The sequence below is a fragment of the Vipera ursinii genome (assembly GCF_947247035.1).
Source record: "Vipera ursinii genome assembly, chromosome: 2".
In the NCBI taxonomy this organism is placed as follows: domain Eukaryota; kingdom Metazoa; phylum Chordata; class Lepidosauria; order Squamata; family Viperidae; genus Vipera; species Vipera ursinii.
The window spans coordinates 9,704,436-9,729,894 of NC_139513.1; the positions used below are offsets into that span (position 1 = coordinate 9,704,436).

Below are 25,459 nucleotides of genomic sequence, written 5' to 3' on the forward strand. Positions count from 1 at the left end.
GGGGGTCTGAATACTTTCCATAAGATAGAATAGAGCTGGAATGTATTGTGTGTCTTAAGTCTCCACACAGACCAACATGAAGAAACCAACTTTGGTTCGATGAGGCAAAAGAGAGTCCCTCTTTCCACTCCTCCCCACCCCCTCCCCGCGCCTTTAAGCAACGCCTGCATTCTGCAGAAAACCCGCCAGGAGGCTCCCTCTGCACGTACTGGAAGGACTGGCAGCTTCCAAGCTTCAGCGAAGAACTGAGCATGCGCCCGTCCGTTTTGATCCTTTTCTCAAGGTTCTCTGCGGAAGCTTTCCCGTCTCGCAAAGGAGAGCCATCCAGAGATCACTCGGGAGCCCAGTGAGAGAGAGGGAAGAGGGGGATCTTCTCTGCAAAGGAGTCTCGCTCTGGAGGCGTGCATCTGCAGACCTACAAAGTCTTCAAGGGTAGGAAGGGGAAGAGACCGGTGTCCCATGTTGCTCTGTCTCCCCTTTGCAGGCAAGGCAAGGTGAGTGTGTGTGTGGGTGAGAATCAAAGCTCCAGACCATGTTGCACCACCACCACCCCGGAATAAATTCAGGATCCCCAAGAAGAAGAAGAAGGCAATCTGGTCAGCCATTTCTCCTCTATTTTCCGGGGGGAAAACTCTGCATGGAGGAAGGGAGAGAGAGAGAGAGAGATTGCAAAACTCCAGCTGGAAAGCGAGAAAGCTTTGCAGGAAAGCAGCTGAGGATGGGGTTGCATTGCACGAATTTATTTATTTATTTTAATTCCATTTATATTCCGCCCTTCTCTGAAGACTCAGGGCGGCTTACAAGCTTAGCAGCAGAATTCAGTTGCATGTTTTTGCCTGGGTGTGTGTGTGTGTGTGTGTGTGCGCGCGCGCGCGCGCGCGAAGAGAGAATGTCAGTCCGTTCATATAAAAAGGAAAGATTGCAATTATATTTATATTTATATATTATAGTTATATTTATTAAATTTTTATACCGCCCTTCTCCCGAAGGACTCAGGGCGGTGTACAGGGCAATAAATACTAAAAGACAAAATACAAAAGTTAAAAAACAATTAAATATTATGCCCGATATATACAATAATTAAAAAACCATGTTAAAACCCCAACCCCCAAACCCATCAAACCAGGCCGGATTGCTCAAATAAGTAAGTTTTTAGATCACGCCGGAAGGAGCGAAGGTCGGGGGCCATCCGGAGCTCAACCGGCAAGCGGTTCCACAGGTCTGGCGCGCCCACAGAGAACGCCCTCCCCCTGGGGGCCACCAGTCGACATTCTTTGATCAGAGGCACCCTGAGGAGGCCCTCTCTGTGGGAGCACACTGGACAGAGGGAAGTTGACGCCCGATCCAAAGAATACGACTTCTAAAATCAGCCTTTCCCAACATCAGAGACTTGAAGATGTGTGGACCGCAACTCCCAGAACTGCCTAGTCAACGTAGCTGGCTGGGGAATCTTGAGAGTTGAAGTCCACACATTGTCAAGATGTCAAGCTTGAGAACACCATCCTCAATCCTCTTGTAGTGCTCCAGGCGTTTGATGAAGGTTGATCCTGAAGGTTTTTGCATTCTGCTCTCCTCCCAGATCATCAGACACAACTGCCTGTGTAATGTGATCTGCGCTCTTTTCTCAAATATGTATTAGAACCGTCTCCTCTTGATTTTTCTCTGGCAGCGCTAGCTATCAGTAATCCTAAAATTTCTTTTCCATTTTTAGATGAATGATCTGGGAACCTCTTTTGCTTCATTGTGTCAGTGTGTAAGAAATTTTATGAACTGGAGTAGCCATAGCAACAAACCAGCCCACGAGAACTGTTTTTGATTAAGACACAGTATTGGCTGTGAGGCATGTGATCCAGCCTAGGTCTGGGTGTGTCTTAGTCTTCTCTGTGGTGGTGTTGTTTTTCTGATCTCCAAGTTAAGAGTTGTTGATGTTCCCCAGAGCTGAATGAATCTGTATGTATCATGTTTATATATATTTTATAGATAAAGTTTTTCTAAACCATGCCTCCTGCTCATTTTGAATGTGTGCTTATTTTTTGAGGCTTATTTTTGCGCTGGAAAGCTGTTAACATATTATTATTATCTATCGATTAGAATAGAGCTGGAAGGAGCCTTGGATGTCTTCTAATCTAACCCTCTGTTCAAGTAGGAGACCCTGTACCATTTTAGACAAGTGGCTGTGCAATCTCTTCTTAAAAACCTCCAGTGATGATGAAGCACCCAAAACGTCCGAAGGCAACTTTTGTTCCACTGGTTAATTGACCTCGCTGTGAGGAAGTTTCTCCTTAATTCCAGGTTGCTTCCCTCCTCGATCACTTTCCAACCATCGTTTCTGGCGCTTTGGAAAATAAGTTGACTCCCTCTTCTTTGTGGCGGCCTCTTAAATACTGGAATAACTTGTGAGCAAAGAGGGGATGAAGAAGCTGTTGAGGCTTCTCCGGGGCTTCTGCACAACGTAGTTCCAGAGAAGAAAAGACCCTTGGAAAGCTGCAAGGTTTCTTGGTTACATTTGAAGTTGTGCTAGAGGACAGAGAAAATGGAAGAATATCTAGTCTGCGACAGAGATGGAAAAGGCCCTCCAGAGGCTCATTCTGGGACCTGTAGGGATATCTGGGCAGAAACTGGGCAGAAGGTCCTAGAGGAGAAGACAATCAGTCCAGAGGTCCAACGCAGGCTCTTTAGGAGTGTCCAGTACCAAGAGTCTAAGGGGCCCCGAGAAATTTGCAACCACCTTCACCACTTTTGCCGTCAGTGGCTACAGCCAGAAAGACATACTAAGGCTCAGATGTTGGATCTGATGATCCTGGAGCAGCTCCTGGCCGTCCTTCCCCCAAAAATGGAGAGTTGGATCCGAGAGTGTGGAGCAGAGACCAGCTCTCAGGCGGTGGCCCTGGCCGAAGGTTTCCTCCTGAGCCAGGTGGAAGAGCGGAAGAAGATAGAGATACAGGTGAGGTAGACCTTCATTTTGAGACTTGAAAGGGGCGTTAATGTTACAAACAGTGTTTGAGTCCTTAAATATCTCCTCAACATAATATGAAGAGATGCTTAACACTGGTTCTTCTGCCACTTGCCACACAGAATGGTTGGGGGTCAGGTGGCATACAGGTTTTAATAAATTATTACTGTTGGTCGCATAGTCAGACGTTTAGACTGGATTTGCTTTTTTTTTTATCAACCTACCAAATGCTTCCCAAGCACCTGGGATAGGCAGATGTTGTTGTTTAAGAATATTAAATGAAACTTAAGCTGTTCCAAATTTACAATTGACTGGTGGGGATTTTATCATTCTGATGGTGTTCAAGTGGTGCTGCAGATATTTTGGAATTGGACCCAAGGAGCCTATTACTATTGGTATTATCTTTGCTTTCTTTTGCCACAGTCATTCTACTTCTATTTGCCAATCTTTGTATTTGGGGATTTTCTCCAGTTCTTTCTCTCCTATTCTGCTCTCTTCAAGTACAGCCACTATCCACTATCCAAATTATTTTTGTCTTTCTTACCAACAATTCTTAAGTGTGGGGTGTTACTACTGTGGACCAAGAGTTTTGCAAAGTTGTGACATAATATGTGAATTCTTCTTTCTTTCTACCCACTACTTACCTTCCAGGAGTCATTCTTGGACATATTCCCTGATCATTCCAAGGATATAGAAGATCCAACAAATTGCTCTCCGAAGGACCTTTCTAGGAAGTTCACTGAGGAAGTTCAACATCAGGACACTTCACCGGGTAAGAATGGACTGCTTCCAAGCGGTGTGAAATCCCAGAGAAAGATTACAAGTACCTCTCAGTGTCTGGATCTTCTCCATCCATAATTTTGCTTTTAAAAACTCTTCTTCTACCATTTTTGTCTCCTTTACAGAAGATAGAACAGTTCCACTGATATTTCTAGGATCATCTCTTTCTACTGATGGAGCTGAACAAGTAACTGAATCAGCTGCTCAGGTAGGAGGAGAAGCTTCAGAGAGTTGCAAAGAACCATTTTGAGGCCTCCTGATTTGTTGTGGGGTTGACATATAATATTGTTGCTTCTACGCAATGTGGAAAGGGAAAATGTGGGTTCAGTCCTTGATCAGTTACCCTCAGCTTAGCTCAGACATGTCAAACACAAGGCCCGGGGGGGCGGATCTGGCCCGCAAAGTGGTTTCATGTGGCCTGCGAAGCCATCCTGGAAACAGTGAGGGAACGGCCCCCACTGCCTTCGCCCTGGCCCAGGCTGGCCAGGAGCCAATGTACAATTTCATGGTGGTCATCTATACTGAAATACATTCGGTCTTAGCTTCACAAGGCCATCTGGAAACAGCGAGGGACTGGCCCGTGCCGCATCGGCACTACCCCCTGGGCACACGCTGGGAAGGTATCACCCTTTGTGAGGAATTAAGAAATGCACCATCGCCTGGAAGTGGCCAGCACATGGCCCTGGCTACTTTGGGCAGGCTAGGGGCTGGGCAGCGTTGTACTTCTCTTCAGATTCGTGCCACCCAGCTCAGCTTCTCGGAACTGTGAGGAGAGCACCCTGCTGCCTGCCAAAACCGGGCAGGCTGGGGGCTGGGCAGCATTGCTCAGGTAACATCAACTCTCACGCTGCTCATGGCATCTCCTCCCCCAGAGCCCACCAAGCCGGATATGTGAAATAGGCGAGGGCCATGTGCTGGCCACTTCCAGGCGATGGTGCATTTTTTCATTCCTCACGAAGGATGACACTACCCCAGCTGCGTTTCTTGCCTGTTTTCCTTCCTCCCTCATCTCAAATATTTTCCCACAATTCTGTTGAAGGAAGGAAGGAAGGAAGGAAGGAAGGAAGGAAGGAAGGAAGGAAGGGTCTGAGGGAAGTCCTGCCTTAGTCCTGCCCTGCTGCCTTTTCACCATCCCCTTGCCCCCTCCTCCTGGCCTATCCTGGGGGTCTCAAATCCTATTGCTAAGGAAGGTTTGGATACAAAGCCAGGTCTCCTCACATGGAGAGGGAGTGGGCCTCCCTCTTGACTTTGCCCTCATACCCATCATGAGCAACTTGGCTAAGGAGAAGAAGCACAGCAGCCTTGAGGAGGAGGTAACTGCAGCTGGGCGCCCCCTTGGGGAAGTAGGGCTGGGCTTAGTGCCGCGGGTGCTTGATGGCTGGGCTGGGCATTTGACCTCCACGCCACCGTCCCTCCGCATGAAGCTGAGAGGAACAGTGAGGTTCCTCCGGTGGACCATGCCTTGGCACTTGCCCTGGTCCCATCTCTTTCTTCCAGAGACCCTCAGATCTGTCAGGCAAATCCTGCCATCTGCGCCGCTTTTCTCGTAAAACATTTTGCATACTTCAGAAATACCCATGTGCAGATCTCTGCTTTACAGATTGGTCGGCAAAGGGAGAGAATTGGCAAGTAATTCCGTGAGCTGTTGGTTCACATGTTCTTGTTTTTTCCTTGTTCAGGAGGGTCTTGTGTCATTCAAGGAGGTGGCAGTGTATTTCTCCAAGGAGGAATGGTCTCAGCTGGATTCCTATCAAAAAGCCCTCCATAGAGAAGTCATGCAGGAGAATTCCCAGAATGTGGCCTTTCTGGGTAAGGACCTCTGCTGGGCCCACAAATACTTAGAGGAGACATTTGTGATATGATGAATTTTGCTATTTCTATTTAAAAGATAGCCCTGCTTCTAGGAAGAGAAAGAGCCAATAGCTTAGGTTAGGATCAAGGAACTGCACAGCAGGTATCCAAATGAAGTCAGAGACCCTGATGTGAACTTGCAGTTTTATATAAATAAATATATTTTACATCTATACAGCAGACAATATAGTCAGGCAATCAGGAGCATCATGAGGTAAATTGCAGAGCACACAGAAGAAAAAAGGGGGGGAGGGAGGGAAACTTCCCCTCCACACACACAGCAACCAATCACAGAATAGATTACCTCACGCAGGAGCCAGCACTCTCCAACAAATCAAATATAACTGTGCATTCTGGCTAACTGCACAGCCCCACTGCTCCAGCTACTAAATAATATAAGAATAAGAATGAAGAGAAGAGAAGAGAAAATATAGGATAGGAAGAGAAGAGAAGAGAGAATAAATAGAATTATTTTAATTCCTAACCAGTGTTGTTGTGTAGGTTTTGAGCAACTAACCTTGCTTTATGTTGTATTTCATCATTCATCAAAAGTTTCTTTTTTGTACACGCATCTGCACCCAACAGCTTTTTGTCCCTCTGCTAACCTCATTGGGGTGAAAGCTTTATATTTTTGTGTAGACAACATTTATTTATCCATCACCTCTTTCTATTTCTCTTGTTCTGCCAGAGGAAAATTTAATGCTTCTGGTAATTTGGGGACTCTTAAAAGGTGTTACATACTTTTACCTCATCAACAGTGAATCTTTCTGGAGGAACACCTTTGTTTGCTCTTTCAGACCTCCATGGAATAAACAGTTCCTATGTCACTGGAATCTCAATTCTAAACATTCCCTTGAGCTATTCTTGGATTCCCGTTTAACATGTCTACGTGAACGTTGCAAAGGTGTTGAAAAATTGGGTACAGTCATGTGATATCTCAACTTACAACTGCAGCAAGTCACAAACATAAGTTAAGGATTACCAGTAGTATTTTCGCAGAGAATTGAATGGTCCTAATCCTTCTTTCTTTCCAAAAGACTTAGAAGATGAATGCTGCTGAGAATTGATAGCAATATGTAAGGAAGGAGAAATGATTAATGAAGGGGGTGGGAAATGTATCAACACTGATATGGTTTTGGTTTAAGATCAATGGATCCATGGAGTTTTTGGTGCTTTCTGAGCTTGATGGTTTGGTTGCAGATGTTTCATTGCCCAACTAGGTAGCAGCATCAGAGCTAGTTAACTAGTTGGGTAATAAACATATGCAACAAACTACTAACCTCAAAGAGCACCAAGGACACCATAGTTCAACACTGTGCTGCATAGATTCTTTTCTGTTAGAATCAATGGATCCTATATAAATATCTTTATTAAAAGTCAGCATTCAGTAAACTTTAGATTGTCTTTTATGTTGATCAGTATGACAGACTTTCAAAAAGCTGCTTAGTCTTGGTCAACTTTCCCAGCTGGATAATTAGAGTCACTTCTTATTCTTTGAACTTTATTTTTTGTACCTTGCCATAACTTGCTTTCTTCTTCTCTTAAGGAGTGAGTGAGCAGCGGAACAAGACTTGCGAGTTAACACTCCAGACAATCCATCCCGTGAAGGGAGCAGAACAAATTGCAAATCAGAAGGAAACAAAACATTGCCGAAGAAATGTATCAGAAAATGGAAATAAGGAAAGCTTAGTTTTCCAGCCTGTTAGGAATGGAAATAATTTTGCTGCACAACAACAAAACAAAAAATGTTTGGGGAACAGAGTGAAAAAATTCAAAGAGAAATCAGATATAAAGAAACATTACAAAACTCATTCTACACAACAATATGGATACAAAGAGGGTGAAAACAGTTACAGTGGGACCCTTGGAAGGGACATTATGGGAGATAAACCATATAAATGCACTGAATGTGGAAAGAATTTCAGGTGGAATTGTCGGCTTATTTCCCACAAAAGGATCCACACAGGTGAGAAACCCTATAAGTGCATGGAATGTGGAAAGAATTTCAGGTGTAATAGTCAGCTTATTTCCCACAAAAGGATCCACACAGGTGAGAAACCATACAAATGCACAGAATGTGGAAAGGGATTCACTGAAAATACTATCCTTGCATGCCATAAAAGGATCCACACAGCTGAGAAACCCTATAAGTGCATGGAGTGTGGAAAGAATTTCAGGTGGAATTGTTGGCTTATTTCCCACAAAAGGATCCACACAGGTGAGAAACCATACAAATGCACAGAGTGTGGAAAAAGATTCAGAGAGGACACTTCCCTTACATGCCATAAAAGGATCCATACAGGAGAGAAACCCTATAAATGCTTGGAGTGTGGAAAATGCTTCCAGGAAATTAGGTACCTTACTTCCCATAAGAGGATCCACATGGGAGAGAATCCCTATAAATGCCTGGAGTGTGGAAAAAGCTTCAGTCAGAGAAGTAATCTCTTTTCTCACAAAACAATCCACACAGGGGAAAAGCCATATAAATGTCTGGAATGCGGAAAGACATTCCGTGAAAATGGATCCCTTACTTCCCATAAAAGGATCCACACAGGGGAAAAACCGTACAAATGTCTAGAATGTGGAAAGGCATTCCGTGAAAATGGATCCCTTACTTCCCATAAAAGGATCCACACAGGTGAGAAACCCTACAAATGTATGGAGTGTGGGAAGAGCTTCGTGAGTAGTAGTAACCTTAATTCACATTACAGGAGCCACATGCGAGAGAAACCATATAGATGCATGATGTGTGGAAAGGGATTCCACCAGGAGAGTCACCTTACTTCTCATACAAGGATCCACTTGCGTACTAATCCATAGAAATACTAGACTTATTTGCTTCAGTTCACACATACTCAGTCTTTAAAACCTTGGAGGGTTTGTGTCTTAAATTTCTCATGAGTTTCTTTGTGATACACAGGAGAATAAGGATTAAAGAGTTAATAATAATAATAATAACAGCAACAACAAAAATAATAGAGTTGGAAGGGAGTTTGGAGGTCTAGTCCAACCCCCGGCTCTGGCAGGAAACCCTATACCATTTCAGACAAATGGTTGTCCAGTCTCTTCTTTAAAAACTTCCAGTGTCGGAGAATTCTGGAGGCAAGTCATTGCACTGATTAATTGTTCTGTCAAGAAATTTCTCCTTAGTTTTAAGTTGCTTCTCTCTTTGATTAGTTTCCATCTGTTGCTTCTTGTCTTGCCTTCAGGTGTTTTGGAGAATAGCTTGACTCCCTCTTCTTTGTGGTAACACCTGAAATATTGGAACACTGCTATCATGTCACCCCTAGTTAATGTGGTAGTGTTACAAATAAGCATGAGGAAAAGAGACATTTGGAAATCAATGGGGCCCAACATAAATAAATTAATATAAAATCAGGAAAAGCTGCTCTTCACTCCTGAATAGTTGAGGAGTTTCTTCTGGTCTTCTGAGATTCTGTATACCTCCTAGTATTAAAAGCTACTAAGGTACTAATTAGTATAAAATCTCATAGAGCAGAAATGTCTTTAAATGTTTATTCATTTAGCTGCCTAATCACAGAAAAATGTAATTAGGCAGTAAAATGAATAAACATTTACAGACATTTCTGCTCTATGTGATTTTGTATTGGGTGAACTCAGCCCCCAGGCAGAGCCTATGCTTGAATTAAGAGAGCTTGCAAGGCTAAACCCTTGTAAATCATGATATATTGTTTTGTATATTGTGTTTACTTGGCCAATAAATATCCCAATTCTCTTTTGTAAGTGCTGTTATGATGAATCTGTTCTGTCCAAATGAAGCTGATGTCCTAATAAAGTTGGATAGTTTTAAAGGTGATATCAGACTCCATGTTAATTTGCCGCCATTTGGGGGCAGAGATTGGCAGAAGTATCCAATCTGGTTTTGGATAGAGAAAAATGTACACCCTTCTCTTCAAAATGTTTTTTTTAATACCAAGAGCATGCACAATGGGCAAAAAAGCTCACAAAGATGCTTTTTCACCAGGCAACTGAACTTTCTTGTTTTTCTTTGAAGATGTTTCGCTTTTCATCCAAAAAGCTTCTTCAGCTCTGATTGGATGGTGGGGAATGGAAGGATTTATACTCCTTGCAGACAGCTGGTCTTTTGCATTCTTTTCAAGTCATTGATGCCACCTGGAGGTTTATCTTTGTTGTAGACTGAAGATAAATGATGTATCCTTCCCCCTCTGTTATGAGAGGGCTGTTCAGTTTTGACATATATGTTCTCTTTGACTGAGAGTCTCCATAAACTTACAAGGGGTACAACTGAAAACAAATCTTGTGGTAGCCAAGCAGCAGATCTTTTCATAACAATTCTGCTTGAGCAGGGGTTGGACTAGATGTCCAAGATTCCTCCCAACTTTATTTGTCTGTGGACATTCTCAGTCATCCAGGTCATGGTTGAAAGAGGGATTTGAAAGGGGGTCAAAGTGGCCATCCATGTCATTGAACAGACCTCTCTAAATAGAGGGGGAGGGATACAACATCTATCTCCAGTCTATAGTCCTTTTAGCAGTTTCAGAAAGGCTCCACACTCTATTTGCACTACTCAGGTGACCCTGAGGACGCAAATAAATCTCCGTGACCTCAATGACTCTAAAAGGATGCAAATGACCAGCTGTCTGCAAGGAATATAAATCCTTCCATTCCCCACGACTCAGTCAGCTGAAGAAGCTTCTTGGATGAGAAGCAAAATGACTTTGAAGGAAAAAGAAGAAAGTCCAGTTGCCTTGTGAAAAAGCATCCTTGGAATTATTATGCCCATGCCTCCAGGCATTTTAAAAGATGGTCATCTGCAGCATTCAGAATGCACTAAAGGCAAATGAGGTAGGATTCCACAGGAAAGACTATTTTAAAGAATGCAGGATTTGGGGCAAAAGTAGAGTTTTACTGAGGTAGATTTCTCCAAAAAAGATGGTTGAATATGGCAGAGTGGAGAATGACTTGCAGCTTGACTATCTTGCATTCCCTGTTGCAGGGAGCCCTTGTGATGTCTATGATTGCAACAGAGGTGCCATTAAAATGATACTTTGCAATACTGTATTCTAGAGTGGCCAAACCTCCAGCCAGGATTCTTGCTGTTTGCCCAGTGATCCTTGGGGTTGAATTAAGGCTCCCTGGTCTGGGTTGAAATGCCGCAAACGAGAAACAAAATGTGTGAAATTATTTACATAACCTCCTTTTTATCAAACCCCTTTCCTGGATTATGAGGCCCTGCACTCAGTCACTCACAGCCTGGTCATCTCGTGTTTGGACTACTGCAATGTGTTCTACAGGGACTACCCCTTGAAGAGTAGTTGGAAGCTTCATCATTCTAATACAAAATGCAGCAGCATTTTTAGGGCCTTCTCAGGTGGCCCATGTAAAACCTCTGTTACCATGCATTAACTGTCCTCACTGTTAGGAAGTTTCTCTTTAGTTCCAGGTTGCTTCTTTCCTTTTATTAGTTTCCATCTGTTGTTTCTTGTCCTGCCCTCTGGTGCTTTGGAGAATAATTTGATCCCCTGTTCTTTGTGGCAGCCCCTCAGATACTGGAATACTGCTATCATGTCACCCGTTTCTTCTCTTTGAACTAGCCAAACTCAAATCCTGCAGCCATTCTTCGTATGTTTTTGAAGAGACCAAATGTAATCTTTTATGTATAATCGTATAACATAGCCCAGCCATTGTTCATTTAGTTTTCTGTACATGCTCCAAGGTGATCAAATCTGTCAAGGCGATCAAATCGGCCAGTCCTAGAGATCATCAACCCTGACTGCTCTTTAGAAGGCCAGATCCTGAAGTTGAAACTCAAAATACTTTGGCCACCTAATGAGAAGAAAGTACTCACTGGAGAAGAGCCTAACACTGGGAAAGATTGAGGGCAAGAGAAGGGGACGGCAGAGAATGGCTGGAGTCATTGAAGCAGTAGGCGTGAGCTTAAATGGACTCCAGAAGATGGTAGAGGACAGGAAGGCCTGGAGGAACGTTGTCCATGGGGTCGTGATGGGTCGGAAATGACTTCGTAGCTAACAACACGTGCTCCAATGTAATCTAAATTGTGCTGGTCAAAGAAAAAGCTTTCTGTTACTTGAAATGTGTCTTCTATAGCTTGCAACATATTGTTCTTTCTGCCCCTTTTTTTTTCTTGGCTAACAAATGGGCTGGCTGCCAACCATTGTGTATTCAGAGGTTAGAGAGCGCAGGATTGCAACAAGCTTGATAGATAAGGAAATTCAAACGAAAAAAATCTTTTGCTGTGCAGGAATCTTGTAATGTTAAGAAAGATGTATTAGCTATAAAAACGAAGAACCTCTTGATTAGGTGTGCCTTTTCTGTCTCACAGTGTGTGTGTGATGAGATTAGGAGACCCCAGCTTCTGCTTTGACCAAAGGAATAAAGCTGTGTTTTCATGTTCAGAATCTTTTTGGATTTATCGGAATTCTGAGCCAAAAACTACATTTTAGTCTCCAGGCCTTTGATCATTTTAGTTCTCTTCTCTGAACTTTTTCCAAGTTCTCAACATCTTTTTTGTAATATGCTGACCAGAATTGGCTGCAGTATTCCATGTGGTTAATTGCCCTGTCAGGAAGTTTCTCCTTAATTCCAGTTGCTTCTCTCTTTGATCGGTTTCCAACCATTGTTCCTTGTCCTGCCCTCTGGTGCTTTGGTGAATAACGTGACCCCCTCTTCTTTGTGGCAGCCCCTCAAATACTGGAATACTGCCATCATGTCTCTCGTATTTCTTCTTTTCTTTAGACTAGCCAAACCCAGGTCCTGCAGCCATTCTTCATATGTTTTAGTCTCCAAGCCTTTAATCATCTTAGTTGCTCTTCTCTGAATTTTCTCCAAACTCTCAACATCTTTTTTGTGAGATGTGACCAGAACTGGCTGCAGTATTCCAGGTGTGGTCTTACGAGGGCTTTATAAAGCGGTACTAATACTTTGTGTGATCTTGATTCTATGCCTGTTTATACAAACCAGGATTGTATTAGCTTTTTTGGCGGCTGCTGCACATTACTGGCTCATATTCAAGTGATCATCCACTAGGACTCCAACTTCCCTCTCACAGTTACTGTTTTTGAGCAAGGTCTCACCTAATCTGTACTTATATCTTTGCTCTTTTCCACGTTAAATTTCATTTTGTTGGATAGGGTCCATTGTTCAAGTTTGTCAAGATCTTTTTGGATCCCGATCTTCTCTCCTTTCCATCCATTGCTTCTTATCCTACCTTTGGGTGCTTTGGAGAATGCCCCCCCCCACTTAGTCCTTCTTTTCTCTAAACTAGCCAAACTCAAATTCTGCAGCCCTTCATGTTTTAGTCTCCAGGCCTTTAGTCATCTTAGTTGCTTCTTTGTAATTTGTCCAGTCTCAACATCTTTTTTGTAATGCAGTGACCAAAACTGGATACAGTATTCCAGGTGTGGCCTTACTAAGGCTTTATAAAGTGGTACTAATACTTCACGTGATTTTCATTCTACGCCTCTGTTTATATTATCAAGGACTGTATTAGCTTTTTTGGCTGCTAGCCACACACTGCTGGTTCATGTTAAATGATCGTCCGCTAGGATTCCAATGGTCAACCACCTTCCTTGTGGGATGCCAAGGCCATTGGGTGGTGCCTCAGGGACATTTCCGTGACCCTAAAGGCCTGCTGAGGCAACTGGGTTACCTGTTAACTGGGTTCCATCAAGGCTATCATGGGATTCCTGGTCAACAAAAACATTCAGAAACTAACCCACAAGCTCGGAGAAGGAACCTCCACCTTCAAAAACCCCATTGTCCCTGTCCCCCTTAAATGCCATATCAGAGCAAATAAACCAGGCAGTCCTTTCCCAGGAATTGGGGGTTAAGAGGCTCTTCCCTCCACCCGGATCTCCCCCCCCCCTTCCTTCCTGGCCATCCTGGAGCTTTCCTGGGGGCAAAGTGATGGAACTGGGCTTTGCTTTCCCCCCCCCCCACATGCATGAAGGTGGGGTGGGGGTGGCAGTGCAACATGGGTCCCGGCCTGCCCGCTTCCCAGGACTCAAAGGTGGACCTTAAGAGGGGGACTTCGCCATATCTATATTCTTTCCCCGACCCAAGAAGGACTCCCCATTCAGATGAGCAGAGTTGGCTTGCGTGTGGAAAAGGATGGCAGGGGAACATGGGATACGGGATTCCCCCTCCCCCACCCGTCTTCCTAAGGGACTCAGGACTCCATCACAGGAGCTCCCACTCCCGTCTGGGCCCTCCGGAAAAGCTCCCTCCGGCGACGGCCTCGCCCGGAGACGTCATTTCCTGCTCAAGTCCACCAGCTGGCCTCTTGCGCATGCTCCGTCCCTTCCCGAAGCTCGGAGGCTACCCGACCCCTCCATCTGTACCCAGGGCGCCGCTGCCTGGAACGTCATACGTCAGACGCTCAGCCCAGAGGCGGAGCGGAGGTCCTGCAAAGCGCGTCCTCTCTAGGACGCGACACACGCTCGTTTTAACTACTTTTGTCCCGCGGCTGCGAAGAAAGTTTTGAATGGACGGAGATCCAGAGGCGAGGCTGTAGGGTGAGTGGGGGAAAGCTTTCCACGCGGGAAGGGGGATAAACGTCGTGCTGGAGACCGAGCGGGAGAGGGTGCAATCTCTTCAATAAATAAACTTAATAAACTTAATTAATAATGCAATAAACTTAAACTTAAAAAACTTCCCCCTCCCCAAGTGCTGAGTCCTGGGGAGGAGGAGGGGAGGGGGAAGCCCGGGGTCCCATGTTCTCCTGCCGCCCCACTGCATGCATGGATGGGAACAGCATGCGCGGAGAAGAAGGGATTGCAGCAGGAAGACTGAACGTTTTGCAACAAAGGAGGCTGCATTCAGGCAAAATGCAGGGGAGGAGCGTCTTAGTCTGGCTCCTTGGAGGGAGGACCCCAGGGGCCCACGTGGTGCCAATCAATCAATCAGCTGGAAGGGACCTTGGAGGTCTTCTAGTCCAACCCCCTGCTCAAGCAGGAGTCCCCTCTCCCATCCTCCTCCTCCTCCTCCTCCTCAGAATAATAGTGGAAGAGATGGATTGGTTATATTCAGAATAAGTATGGGACTAAAAAGTTTCACTTAGCATTTGAATAAGTAGCGGATTTATATGATGTATAATTACTTTTAATTACTTTTTAATTTTTGTATCTTGTTTTTTATTATGTATTGCCCTGTTCACCGCCCTGAGTCCTTCGGGAGAAGGGCGGTATACAAATTAAATAAATAAATAAATGAATGAATAAATAAATAAATAAATAGCTTGTAGTTATTTTATTAAGAGTTAAAGTGCGATAGAATTTAATATTTTATTGTTGTTTGCATATTTTACATTATGTTTGTTTGTATTTCTATACCCTGTATTTAGCTCTGGGAAGTCGGGGTGGGGGGGAGGGGAGGGGAGGGTTGGGGAGAGGGAGGGTGGGTTTGTATTCAAGAATGTATTGTAAAACTTTTCAATAATCAAAAAGAATAATAGATTGGAAGGATCTTGGAGGTCTTCTAGTCCAACGCTCTGCTCGGAGCAGGAGACCGTATACCATTTCAAAGAAGTGGCTGAAGATCTGTTCCCTTTGCCGAGGAAATGCTAAAACCGCACCCAGGGTGAGAAAGAGAAAGCTGCATCCACGTCCCAAATCCACGGCTCAACAGTGATGAAATGGTAACTTGGTGGCCAGTCCTCACGTTTGCATCCTTCACAGGTTTGTAAAGCAAAGGAAAGCACAGTCCGTTTCGCTTAGCAACCACTTCATCAATATGTCAGTCAGAACAGAGATGGAAAGGACCTTGGACTTCTTCTAATCTTCTAGTCCTTCTTCTAATCTTCTAGAATCTAGTCCAACTGCTCAAGCAGGAGACCATGTATCATTTCAGGCAAGTGGCTGTGCAATCTCTTCTTAAGAACCTCCAGTGATGAAGCACCCACAACTTCTGACGTCAACTTCTGTCCCACTTGTTAATTGTTTTCACTGCTAGGAAGTTTCTCCTTAGTTCCAGGGTGCTTCTCTCCTTGATTAGTTTCCGTTCATTGTTCCTTGTCCTGCCCTTTGGTGCTTTGGAAAAGTTGACCCCCTCTTCTTTGTGGCAGCCTCTCAAATACTAGAATACTGCTATTATGACTATTATGTCATCCCTAAGCCTTCTTTTCTCTAGATTGGCCATAGCAATTTCTGCAACCGTTCTTCATATGTTTCAGTCTCCAGGCTTTTAATCATCATAGTTGCTCTTCTCTGAACTTTCCCCCAAAGTCTCACCATCTGTTCTCTTGCAGAGGAAATGCTACAATTGCACCGACTGTGAGAAAGAGAAAGCTGCATCCATATCCCAAATCCATGAATATGATTGCTGAACAGGGATAAAAGTAACTTTGTGAGCAGTCCTCGCATTTGTTGAGGTATCTGTTTTCCTTAGCAACTACTTCACTTAACAGCTTAGTTGCCGGTATCACTTGTGCTCATGAAACAAGGACTACCTGTATCGAGATGTGTCATATTTTGACCCCATCATATTTATTTGAAGAGCCGTGGTGGCGCAGTGGTTAGAATGCAGTACTGCCAGCTAATTCAGCCCACTGCCAGCAGTTTGATTCTCACCGGCTCAAGGTAGACTCAGCCTTCCATCCTTCCGAGATCGGTAAAATATTGTTGGGGGCAATATGTTGTGACTGTAAATTAAAAGAGTTGTAAAGCACTGCGAAGCAGTATAGAAGTCTAACTGCTATTACTATTTACTTATTTATTTATGAAATTTATTTGCTGCCCATCTTGTGACAAATGGCACTGGGCAGCTTGCAACATAAAAACATTGAAAGACATTGAAATCATCCATCATAAAAAAAAAACACAGCAGATAAAAATGTTAGCAGATAAAATCACATCCATCTTCCTAATGCAGTACCTTGTTGTTGTTAGTTGCGAAGTCGTGTCCGACCCATCGCAACCCTATGGACAATGTTCCTCCAGGCCTTCCTGTCCTCTACCATCTTCTGGAGTCCATCTGGGCTCACGCCTACTGCTTTAGTGACTCCATCCAGCCACCTCATTCTCTGTCGTCCCCTTCTTCTATTTCCCTTAATCTTTCCCAGCATTAGGCTCTTCTCCAGTGAGACCTTCCTTCTCATTAGGTGGCCAAAGTATTTGAGTTTTAGCTTCAGGATCTGGCCTTCTAAAGAGCAGTCAGGGTTGATCTCTAGGACTGACCGGTTTGATCGCCTTGCAGTTCAAGGAACTCGCAGGAGTCTTCTCCAGCACCAGAGTTCAAAGGCTTCAATTCTTTGGCGCTCAGCCTTTCTTATGGTCCAGCTTTCACTGCCATACATTGCAACTGGGAAGACCATAGCCTTGACTATACGCACTTTTGTTGACAGGGTGATGTCTCTGCTTTTTAGTGTGCTGTCTAGATTTGCCATGGCTTTCCTCCCAAGGAGCAAGCGTCTTTTAATTTCTTGGCTACAGTCCCCATCTGCAGTGATCTTGGAGCCCAGGAAAATAAAATCTGTCACTACCTCCATTTCTTCCCCATCTATTTGCCAGGAATTGAGAGGGCCAGATGCCATGATCTTGGTTTTCTTAATGTTTAGTTTCAACCCAAGTTTGGCACTCTCCTTCTTCACCCGCAACAAGAGGCTCTTTAGTTCTTCTGCAGTCCCTATTCCAGCTCAAAAGAATCCTTATTCTGACATTTTGCAGGGAGATGTTAAAAGATTAAAATGTCACTTGTTACGTTCTCTGTGCTTTTCTGTTGCAGATGTGTAGGCCAGAAGCATGTTGTCTCCTTGCCTACACACAAAAATATCTCACAAATGAGAGAGTGACGAGATCTGCAGCCCCATTTAAAGCTGTGTTGGAGAATAGAGGAAGATGGAGACACAACTGCTAGCAAGTGAGGCAACTGGAAAAAGTCCTTCTGCCATTCAGCTTGGGAGCTGTGGGGACATCTGGGCAAGCACTGGACAGAATATCCTGGAGGAGGAAGCCATTCTCCCTTCAGACGTTCACCCCTGGAACTTCAGGAGGCTCCAATACCAGGAGGCTGAATGTCCTCGAGGACTTTGCAACCGATTCCACCAAGTTTGCCATGAATGGATGCAGCCAGAAAGGAACACGAAGGCGCAGATGCTGGACCTGGTGGTCCTAAAGCATTTCCTGGCCCTCCTGCCCCCTCAGATGGGAAGCTGGGTGCGGGAGTGTGGAGCAGAGACCAGCTCCCAGGCGGTGGCCCTGGCGGAAGGCTTCCTCATGGCCCAGGTGGAGGAGAAGCAGCAGGAAAACCTGCAGGTAGACATCTTCATTTTGGAATCTTAAGATGGGTCCAAAATAGAAGAAATGATATACAGGCAGTCTTCAACTTACCACCACAGTTGAGCTTTAAATTTCTCTTGCTAAATGAGTCATTTGTTGTGAGTTTTGCCCCATTTTACAACCTTTCCTGCTGTAATTGCTAAATGAATCATTGCAGTTGTTCCGCGAGTAACAAGATTGTTAAAGTAAATCTGGATTCCCCCATTGGTTTTTGTTTGTCGGAAGGTTGCAGAAGGGAATGACGTGACCCCCAGGACACTGCAATCGTTGGCGTAAATACGAACCAGTTGCCAAGTGTCCAAATTTTGATCAGGTGTTGTGAGTGTGAAAAACCAGTCATAAGTCTCTTTTTGCAGTGCCGTTGTAACTCTGAACAGTCACTAAATGAACTGTTGTAAGTCAAGGATTACCCGTGTAATCGTTAAACGTGCTTGGGAAAAATAATCAACTAACATAAATACATTTGTATATATATTTACATGCATACATACCACTCATAGGGCAAACCCGATGGACTACTAGGACTTCTTCTGCCATCAGTTTTCTATCCCAAAGATGCTTTTTCACAAGGCAACTGGACTTCCTTGTTTTTCTTTGAAGATGTTTTGCTTCTCATCCAAGAAGTTTCACCAGCTCTGATTGGATGGTGGGGGAATGGAAGGATTTATACTCCTTGCAGACAACTGGTCATTTGCATTCTTTTTGAGAGTCGTTGAGGTTTACCAGTGTCCTTAAACCTCCAAGTGGGCTCAGCGACTCTCTAAAAGAATGCAAATGACTAGCAGTATGAATCCTTCCATTCCCCACCATCCAGTCAGAGCTAAAGAAGCTTCTTGGATAAGAAGCGAAACCGTCTTCGAAGAAAAACAAGAGAGTCCAGTTGCCTCGTGAAAAAGCATCTTTGGGACAACTATGACCTGGATGACTGAGAATCTCCAAAGACCTCGGTTTTCTATGTTTCTGTCGTAGGGATTTCTGGCATTTTTAACATTAAGAAGACATGTGATTCTCTTCTACTGTAAACTGCCCCCGAAACTTCAGCTGATGGATGATTTTAAAAATGTAACAATAAATAAACTCTTATGGCAGATCTTTCATTTCTTCCATGTGGGGCAACTGTTCCCTTCTTAGTTTCCATCTCCACTGATGGATATAAAGGATAGAAGCATTGCGGATTGAGAAATATCCATGACTTCTTCTCTGTTGGTCCAGTAACTCTCTTTTCCTTTTCTCCTTTCTTCCATTTCAGCAGCAGGAGCCCCCCTGGGGTGTCATCCCTGAAAATCTAGAGAGAGAAGTTTCCTCCAAGGATCCGCTTTTCAGGTACTTCTCAAAAGAAGATCCATATCGGGGCACCTCAGGAGGTAAGAGAAGGTCTTTCTAAGCAATGTTAACGTCCTGGCTCCCCTTGGGAATAATATCTTTCCATATTTTATTTGCTGGGTTTTTAAAAATTGTTCCTTTATGTGCTTTTGTCTCCTTCATAGGGAACAAAACCATCTCATTTCTATTCAGGCGGCCATCTTTGTCTGGTGGGGCTGAGCCCACAGCTCAGGTAGCAGAACAAATCTCAGAAGATGCAAGGGACCGTATCCCATAGGGGCTGCTCCAAAAGGAAACCTGACTTTCTTGCCTTTTTTTTTCCTTGAAAACATTTCACGTCTCACCCAAGAAGCTTCTTCAGCTCTGGCTGGATGGTGGGGAATGGAAGGCTTTATACTCCTTGCAGACAGCTGGTCATTTGCCTTCTTTTATTATTTATTTATTATTTGGATTTATATACCGTCCCTCTCCCGAAGGACTCGGGGCAGTGTACAGGGCAATTAAAACACTATATACAACACATAATATACAAAAATTAAAATAAATTAAACCAAGTAGCCCTAAACAATAAAACACATTCTGAAATGTAAAATTTAAAATCTAAAATCCCAGTCCCTTAGTCCAGGCTGGCAAGTTAGATAGTGCCCAGTGTTCGAGTCTGTCCAGATCCTTCTGTATCTTAAGCCTATCTTCTGGAGTATTGGCTATTCCTGCCAGCTTGTTGTTGTCTGCAAATTTGATGAGTTCCCCATCTATCCCCTCATCCAAATCATTAATGAAGATATTGAAGAGCACTGGGCCCAGAACAGAGCCCTGGGGCACCCCACTACACACTTCCTTCCATGTAGATGCGGTTCCATTGAGGACCACACGCTGAGTACGGCCTGTCAGCCAGCTACGAGTCCATCTGATGGTGACGCTGTCTAACCCACATTTTTCTATCTTATCAAGTTGTAGGTTGTGATCTACTTTATCAAATGCCTTACTGAAGTCCAAGTAAATTATATCTACAGCGTTCCTCTGGTCTACTAATTTTGTCACTTGGTCAAAGAATGTAATTAGATTTGTCTGGCATGATCTGTTTTTGACAAACCCATGTTGACTTTTAGTGATGACTTTGTTTGCATCAAGGTGTTCACTGATTTGTTGTTTGATTATCTATGATTGATATGATTGGCCCTCACCTTAGAACAGAATAGAATAACAGAGTTGGAAGGGACCTTGCAGGTCTTCTAGTCCAACCCCCTTGCTCAGGGAAGAAAGCCTATACCATATACCATTTCAGACAAATGGTTGTCCAGTCTCTTTTTTAAAACTTCCAGGGTTGGAGCATTCACAGCTTCTGGAGACAGGTCGTTCCATCGGTCAATTGTTCTGTCAGGAAGTTTCTCCTTAGTTCTATGTTGCTTCTCTCCTTGATTAGTCTCCATTCATTGCTTCTTGACCTGCCATCAGGTGCTTGGGAGAATAGCTTGACTCTCTCTTCTTTGTGGCAGCCCCTGAGAGATTGGACCACTGCTATCCTGCTACCCCTAGTTCATCTTTTCATTAAACTAGACATACCCAATTTCGGCAACCACTCATTTTTTAGCCTCCAGTCCCTTAATCATCTTTGTGGCTCTTCTCTGCACTTTTTCTAGAGCCTCAACATCTTTTTTATAGCCTTCAGTAAGAGCCTATGAATCTGGCCCATTTTCTTACATAGAATGTTACATCCTCATCTTTCACTCATTGCAGATCTCCCCTTATAGGATTTGTGAACTTCTAAATCCTCCCTTGTCTGTTAATAGGGAAATTTGTTTCCTTGTTCAGGGTCTTGTGTCCTTCGACGATGTGGCGGTGTATTTTTCTGAGGAGGAATGGTCTCAGATGGATGCCCACCAGAAAGCCCTCTATGAGGAAGTCATGCTGGAGAATTCTCAGAATGTGGCCTCTCTGGGTAAGAGTCCCCTGCTCAACCTTCAAATGTTTAGAAGGCAGTTAGAGTTAGCCAAATATTTCTCCCCAACCAGATCTCATCTCCTGTATACAGGAAGGAGTTTGATCCTATCTCCTCCCAGCAAGGAAAGAAATTAACAGCTAAATGTCTATGGAGGTTCTCAGTCATCCGTGTCATGGTTGTCCCAAAGGTGCTTTTTCAGGAGGCAACTGGACTTCCTTATTTTTCTTTGAAGATATCCTGCAGCCAAGAAGGCTCCACACACATTTGCACTACTCAGGTGACCCTGAAGACATAGGTGAACCTCCAAATGGCCTCAACGACTCTCTAAAAGAATGCAAACGACCAGCTGTCTGCAAGGAATATAAATCCTTCCATTCCCCACCAACCAGTCAGAGCTGAAGAAGCTTCTTGGATGAGAATCGAAACGTCTTCAAATTAAAATAAGAAAGTCCAGTTGCCTCCTGACAAATCACCTTTGGGACAAAATTAACAGCTACTTCCTTAGATCCATCATGTTGTCATTTGTTATCTCATACTTCAGATATTCCCCTTCAAGAATTTTTTTTTACTTTCTCAGTGGTTCATTTTAGATTATGAACCCAGTGATCTGACATCTGATCTTCACAGTCACTTCCTGTATAGGATAGGAAGCTACCTGCTTGTCCTATGAACCACAGATGTTTTCTAAAAATTGTTATTTGGCAACTGCGAGATGAACGGCATATAAATTTGATAAATAAATTTAAGAAGCTGTGCAGACTTCAATTCCCAGAGTTCTCCAGCCAGCAAGCCACACAGCTTAAAGTTGCCACAGTTGAGAAACACTGGATTACAGTGTTTTCTTCTTTTTGACATTTTCTTCTATAATCCAATGTCTCTAGATTCTGGGTGAAATAACAGTATTTCATCTATGTGGAGCACCTATGTGGAGATGTGGCTTTAAGTTAATAGATAATATTAATAGATAAACTACTTGACTGCAATGCAGTGGTTGCAGTGGGAGGAGATGGCAAACGAGAAGTAGGAAAATATGGATAGGGAATGAAATATGATTGGCTCTGCTCAAATTATCCCTCTGGACATCCTTAAGATATCTTGATTCCTCACTACTTTATATCTGACCTCTGTTAAGATATGAAGAAAATTAATCTGCTGAGGAAAAAATGGTAAGGGCACAGATTTCCTCTTCAGTTAAAATAAATAAACTTCTATTTTCTGGGGGAAAAGACTTTTAAAAAATTCAAAGTTCTCTCCTTCACGTAAAATAGAAATTATTTACTTGGATAGGTTTTGCTATTTAACAGAAATTGACTTTTGAAGGTATTCCTTAAATAGAAACCACATCGGCATATTGACCCTGCATCTTTATATTCCTGAAATTGTAATAATCCCATCAGATGTCCACAATGAATAAATGTTGCATTGATATATTATTATTATTATTATTATTATTATTATTATTATTATTATTATTATTATTATTATTATTATTATTTCAGTAAGTCAACAAAATCTTGGGGAATTCAGTGACATTCTTTGATATATATTTTTTCTTTCTGTTAGCTTTGTCCAATTTTTCTTGTCTTTCTTCTCAAGGAGCTCATGGGCTGGAGAATGACAGTTGCAAGGAACCATTTCAAGAGATTGATTGGAAAAAGGAAGAAAGACTTAAAAAAGAGAATAAGCAGGGGGAGAAAAAATCCAGTCTCCATTGTATTCAGATTCAAGATGTTCTTCAACAACCTTGGAAAGGAAGAAATAAAGAAAAGACTTTAGGGAAAAGAAGGGAAATATTCAAAGACACTTTAGTTGTTAATAAAAACTACAGGACTTACGCTAACGGAGAAGGTTGTGAATTGTTGGACAATGGAAAGTATCACAGAAGAACTATTTCCTTAGCTGAAAGAAGAAGAGCAGGAGAAAAGCCATACCAATGTACGAAGTGTGGGAAACGCTTCAAATGGAGCCATTATCTTCGTTCCCATAGAAGGATGCATGCAGGGGAGAAACCATACCAATGCCTGGAGTGTGGGAAGAGCTTTAGTCAAAAAAGTCATCTATCTTCTCACAAAAGAATCCATAGTGGGGAAAAACCTTACAAATGCACGGTGTGTGGAAAGAGCTTTTCTCAGAGTAGTCACCTTAATTATCATAGAAGGATCCACAGCGGGGAGAAGCCTTATAAATGCGTGGAATGTGGTAACACTTTCCGGAGGCGCTGTGACCTTACTTCCCATAAAAGGATCCACACAGGAGAGAAGCCATATAAATGTGTGGAGTGTGGAAAGAGTTTTAGTCAGAATTGTTCCTTTAGGTCTCATCAAAAGATCCATACAGAAGAGAAATCATATAAATGCACGGTGTGTGGAAGAAACTTCAGGTGGAAACATTCTCTGATTTCCCATAAAAGGATACACAGTCAAGGCCCCATCATGGCTCCACCAGTAAGAAGAAAGAAATATGAAGCCAGTTTCAAACTTAAAGTTGTAAAGTTTGCCATAGAACATAATAACTGTGCTGCTGCAAGACAATATGGAGTAACAGAAAAGATGGTTCGGGACTGGAAAGCAAATGAAAAAGCATTAAAGAGTATGCCAAGGGGTAAGTGTGCATTAAGAAGAGGCACTCCACATTGGCCAGAACTTGAAAAACATGTAATAGACATGGTGAATGAGCATCGCCAAAGCGGTTATATAGTGACAAGAAATAAAATATGTTTGTTTGCACTTCAGTGGGCCAAATCTAACCCAGATCACAGCAAAAGATTTAAGGCCACTGTATCCTGGTGTACTAGATTCTTGGAAAGGCAAAGATTCTAGATTCTGGTACTGAGGCAAAAGACAAAAATTTCACAAAAATTACCTGCAGATCTTGATGCCAAAGTAATTAGTTTCCATCGATACGTAATACAACAGCGCAATAAACATGGCTATGCGTTAAGTAGTATCGGAAATATGGATGAAACTCCAATGAGTTTTGATATGGTTGGAAATAAAACTGTCCATCCAAAAGGTGAAAAAACAATTTTAATTAAAACAACAGGACATGAGAAGTCCAATTTTACAGTGGTACTGGCATGCACAGCTGATGGCACCAGACTGAAACCAATGATTATTTTTAAAAGAAAAACAATGCCGAAACTCAAGTTCCCTGTTGGTTGTTTTGTACATGTGAATGAAAAAGGCTGGATGGATGAAGAAGGGGTAAAGCTATGGCTTGATAATGTATGGAGCAGGCGACCAGGTGGACTTATTCAAAAACGTAGTCTACTGGTGTGGGATATGTTTAGGGCTCATTTAACTCCCAGCACCAAGCAAAGGCTGGCAAAAATGAACACAGATGCGGCAGTTATTCCTGCAGGATTGACATTGTTGGTACAGCCACTGGATGTGTGCCTAAATAAGCCATTTAAAGATCGCATTCGAGAACAGTGGAATGAGTGGATGGTTAGCGGCGAAAAGTCATTCACAAAAGGAGGAAACATGCGTGCTCCACAGTTGGATGTTTTGTGCAAGTTTGTCATAAAAGCGTGGAATGATATTGATGCAGAAACAGTAATCAAGTCTTTCAAGAAGTGTGGCATATCAAATTCATTAGATGGTATGGAGGACGACTACTTGTGGCAAGATGAAGAGGAAGCCGAAGCTGAGACCACACCATCTGATACGGAATTAGATCCATACGATGACTGCCTTACAAGTGTATCACAAGATGTCATTGATGTACTAATGAAATCAGATGATGAACAGGAGGATTTTGAAGGCTTTTAAAGGGAAACTGTCACGCCAGCAAATCCTGTAAAAATAGCTTGGAGTTAACGATGGGCGTTGCTGACTCGCCAGGGACTTGCTCTCTCTATTGTTTGTTATCTTCCTCCTATCATCATCAGTTCCAGTTTGGTTGACAGCTTAGAAAACAAACAGCATGGCAGCTCCCATGGGTTTATTGTCTTATCCTTCCTTTCAGCTTTAGAGTGAATTAGGAAAAGTTTAATCCACTTGTACTGTTTTATGTTTACATGTTTGATGACAAACAGCCTTATGTTTATAAGTGACAGTTTTCCTACTAAGCACCTGCATGTCATAAGCATTTGATAAAATTACCATATTAAAATCAAATCTGATGTTTTTTAATTTTTATTTGGTGTGCGTTGGAAGAGGGGTGGTCTTATACGGTGAGTATAGCCCAAACCCTATAATTTAACAGGAAAAGTAGGGGGTCGTCTTATACGCCGGGTCGTCTTATACGCCGGAAAATACAGTAAGAACCAGCACCTTGAATCAGATTGTCAGGAAAAATTATTTGCTTTGGCATACAATCCCCCTGGCTTTAGAA

General features: G+C 43.1%; 2 protein-coding genes across 8 annotated transcripts; both read left to right on the plus strand.

Moving 5' to 3' along the window:
* The first annotated feature begins 285 nt into the window (after positions 1 to 285).
* LOC310634134 (uncharacterized protein) lies at positions 286 to 9,604 on the plus strand. Of its 3 annotated transcripts, none has more exons than XM_083352209.1 (6): positions 286 to 494; positions 2,092 to 2,944; positions 3,605 to 3,725; positions 3,859 to 3,941; positions 5,413 to 5,542; positions 7,131 to 9,604. In XM_083352209.1, the coding sequence occupies exons 2-6, from the start codon at positions 2,534 to 2,536 to the stop codon at positions 8,402 to 8,404; spliced, it is 2,019 nt and encodes a 672-aa protein (XP_083208335.1). In that variant the 5' UTR covers positions 286 to 494; positions 2,092 to 2,533; the 3' UTR covers positions 8,405 to 9,604. The 3 variants fall into 3 exon arrangements, with proteins under 3 accessions (XP_083208335.1, XP_083208336.1, XP_083208337.1); XM_083352210.1 differs by having other exon boundaries at positions 2,144 to 2,944; XM_083352211.1 differs by having other exon boundaries at positions 453 to 494; positions 2,147 to 2,944.
* A 4,446-nt stretch (positions 9,605 to 14,050) lies between these two features.
* LOC310635901 (zinc finger protein 202-like) lies at positions 14,051 to 25,190 on the plus strand. 5 transcript variants are annotated; one of them, XM_083355266.1, is made up of 7 exons: positions 14,051 to 14,100; positions 15,031 to 15,261; positions 17,306 to 17,835; positions 19,109 to 19,223; positions 19,347 to 19,414; positions 20,995 to 21,121; positions 22,721 to 25,190. In XM_083355266.1, exons 3-7 carry the CDS (start codon positions 17,419 to 17,421, stop codon positions 23,941 to 23,943), a joined length of 1,950 nt encoding a protein of 649 aa, XP_083211392.1. In that variant the 5' UTR covers positions 14,051 to 14,100; positions 15,031 to 15,261; positions 17,306 to 17,418; the 3' UTR covers positions 23,944 to 25,190. The 5 variants fall into 5 exon arrangements, with proteins under 5 accessions (XP_083211392.1, XP_083211395.1, XP_083211396.1 ...); XM_083355269.1 differs by having other exon boundaries at positions 22,724 to 25,190; XM_083355267.1 differs by having other exon boundaries at positions 14,065 to 14,100; positions 15,031 to 15,221.
* Positions 25,191 to 25,459: the final 269 nt, after the last annotated feature.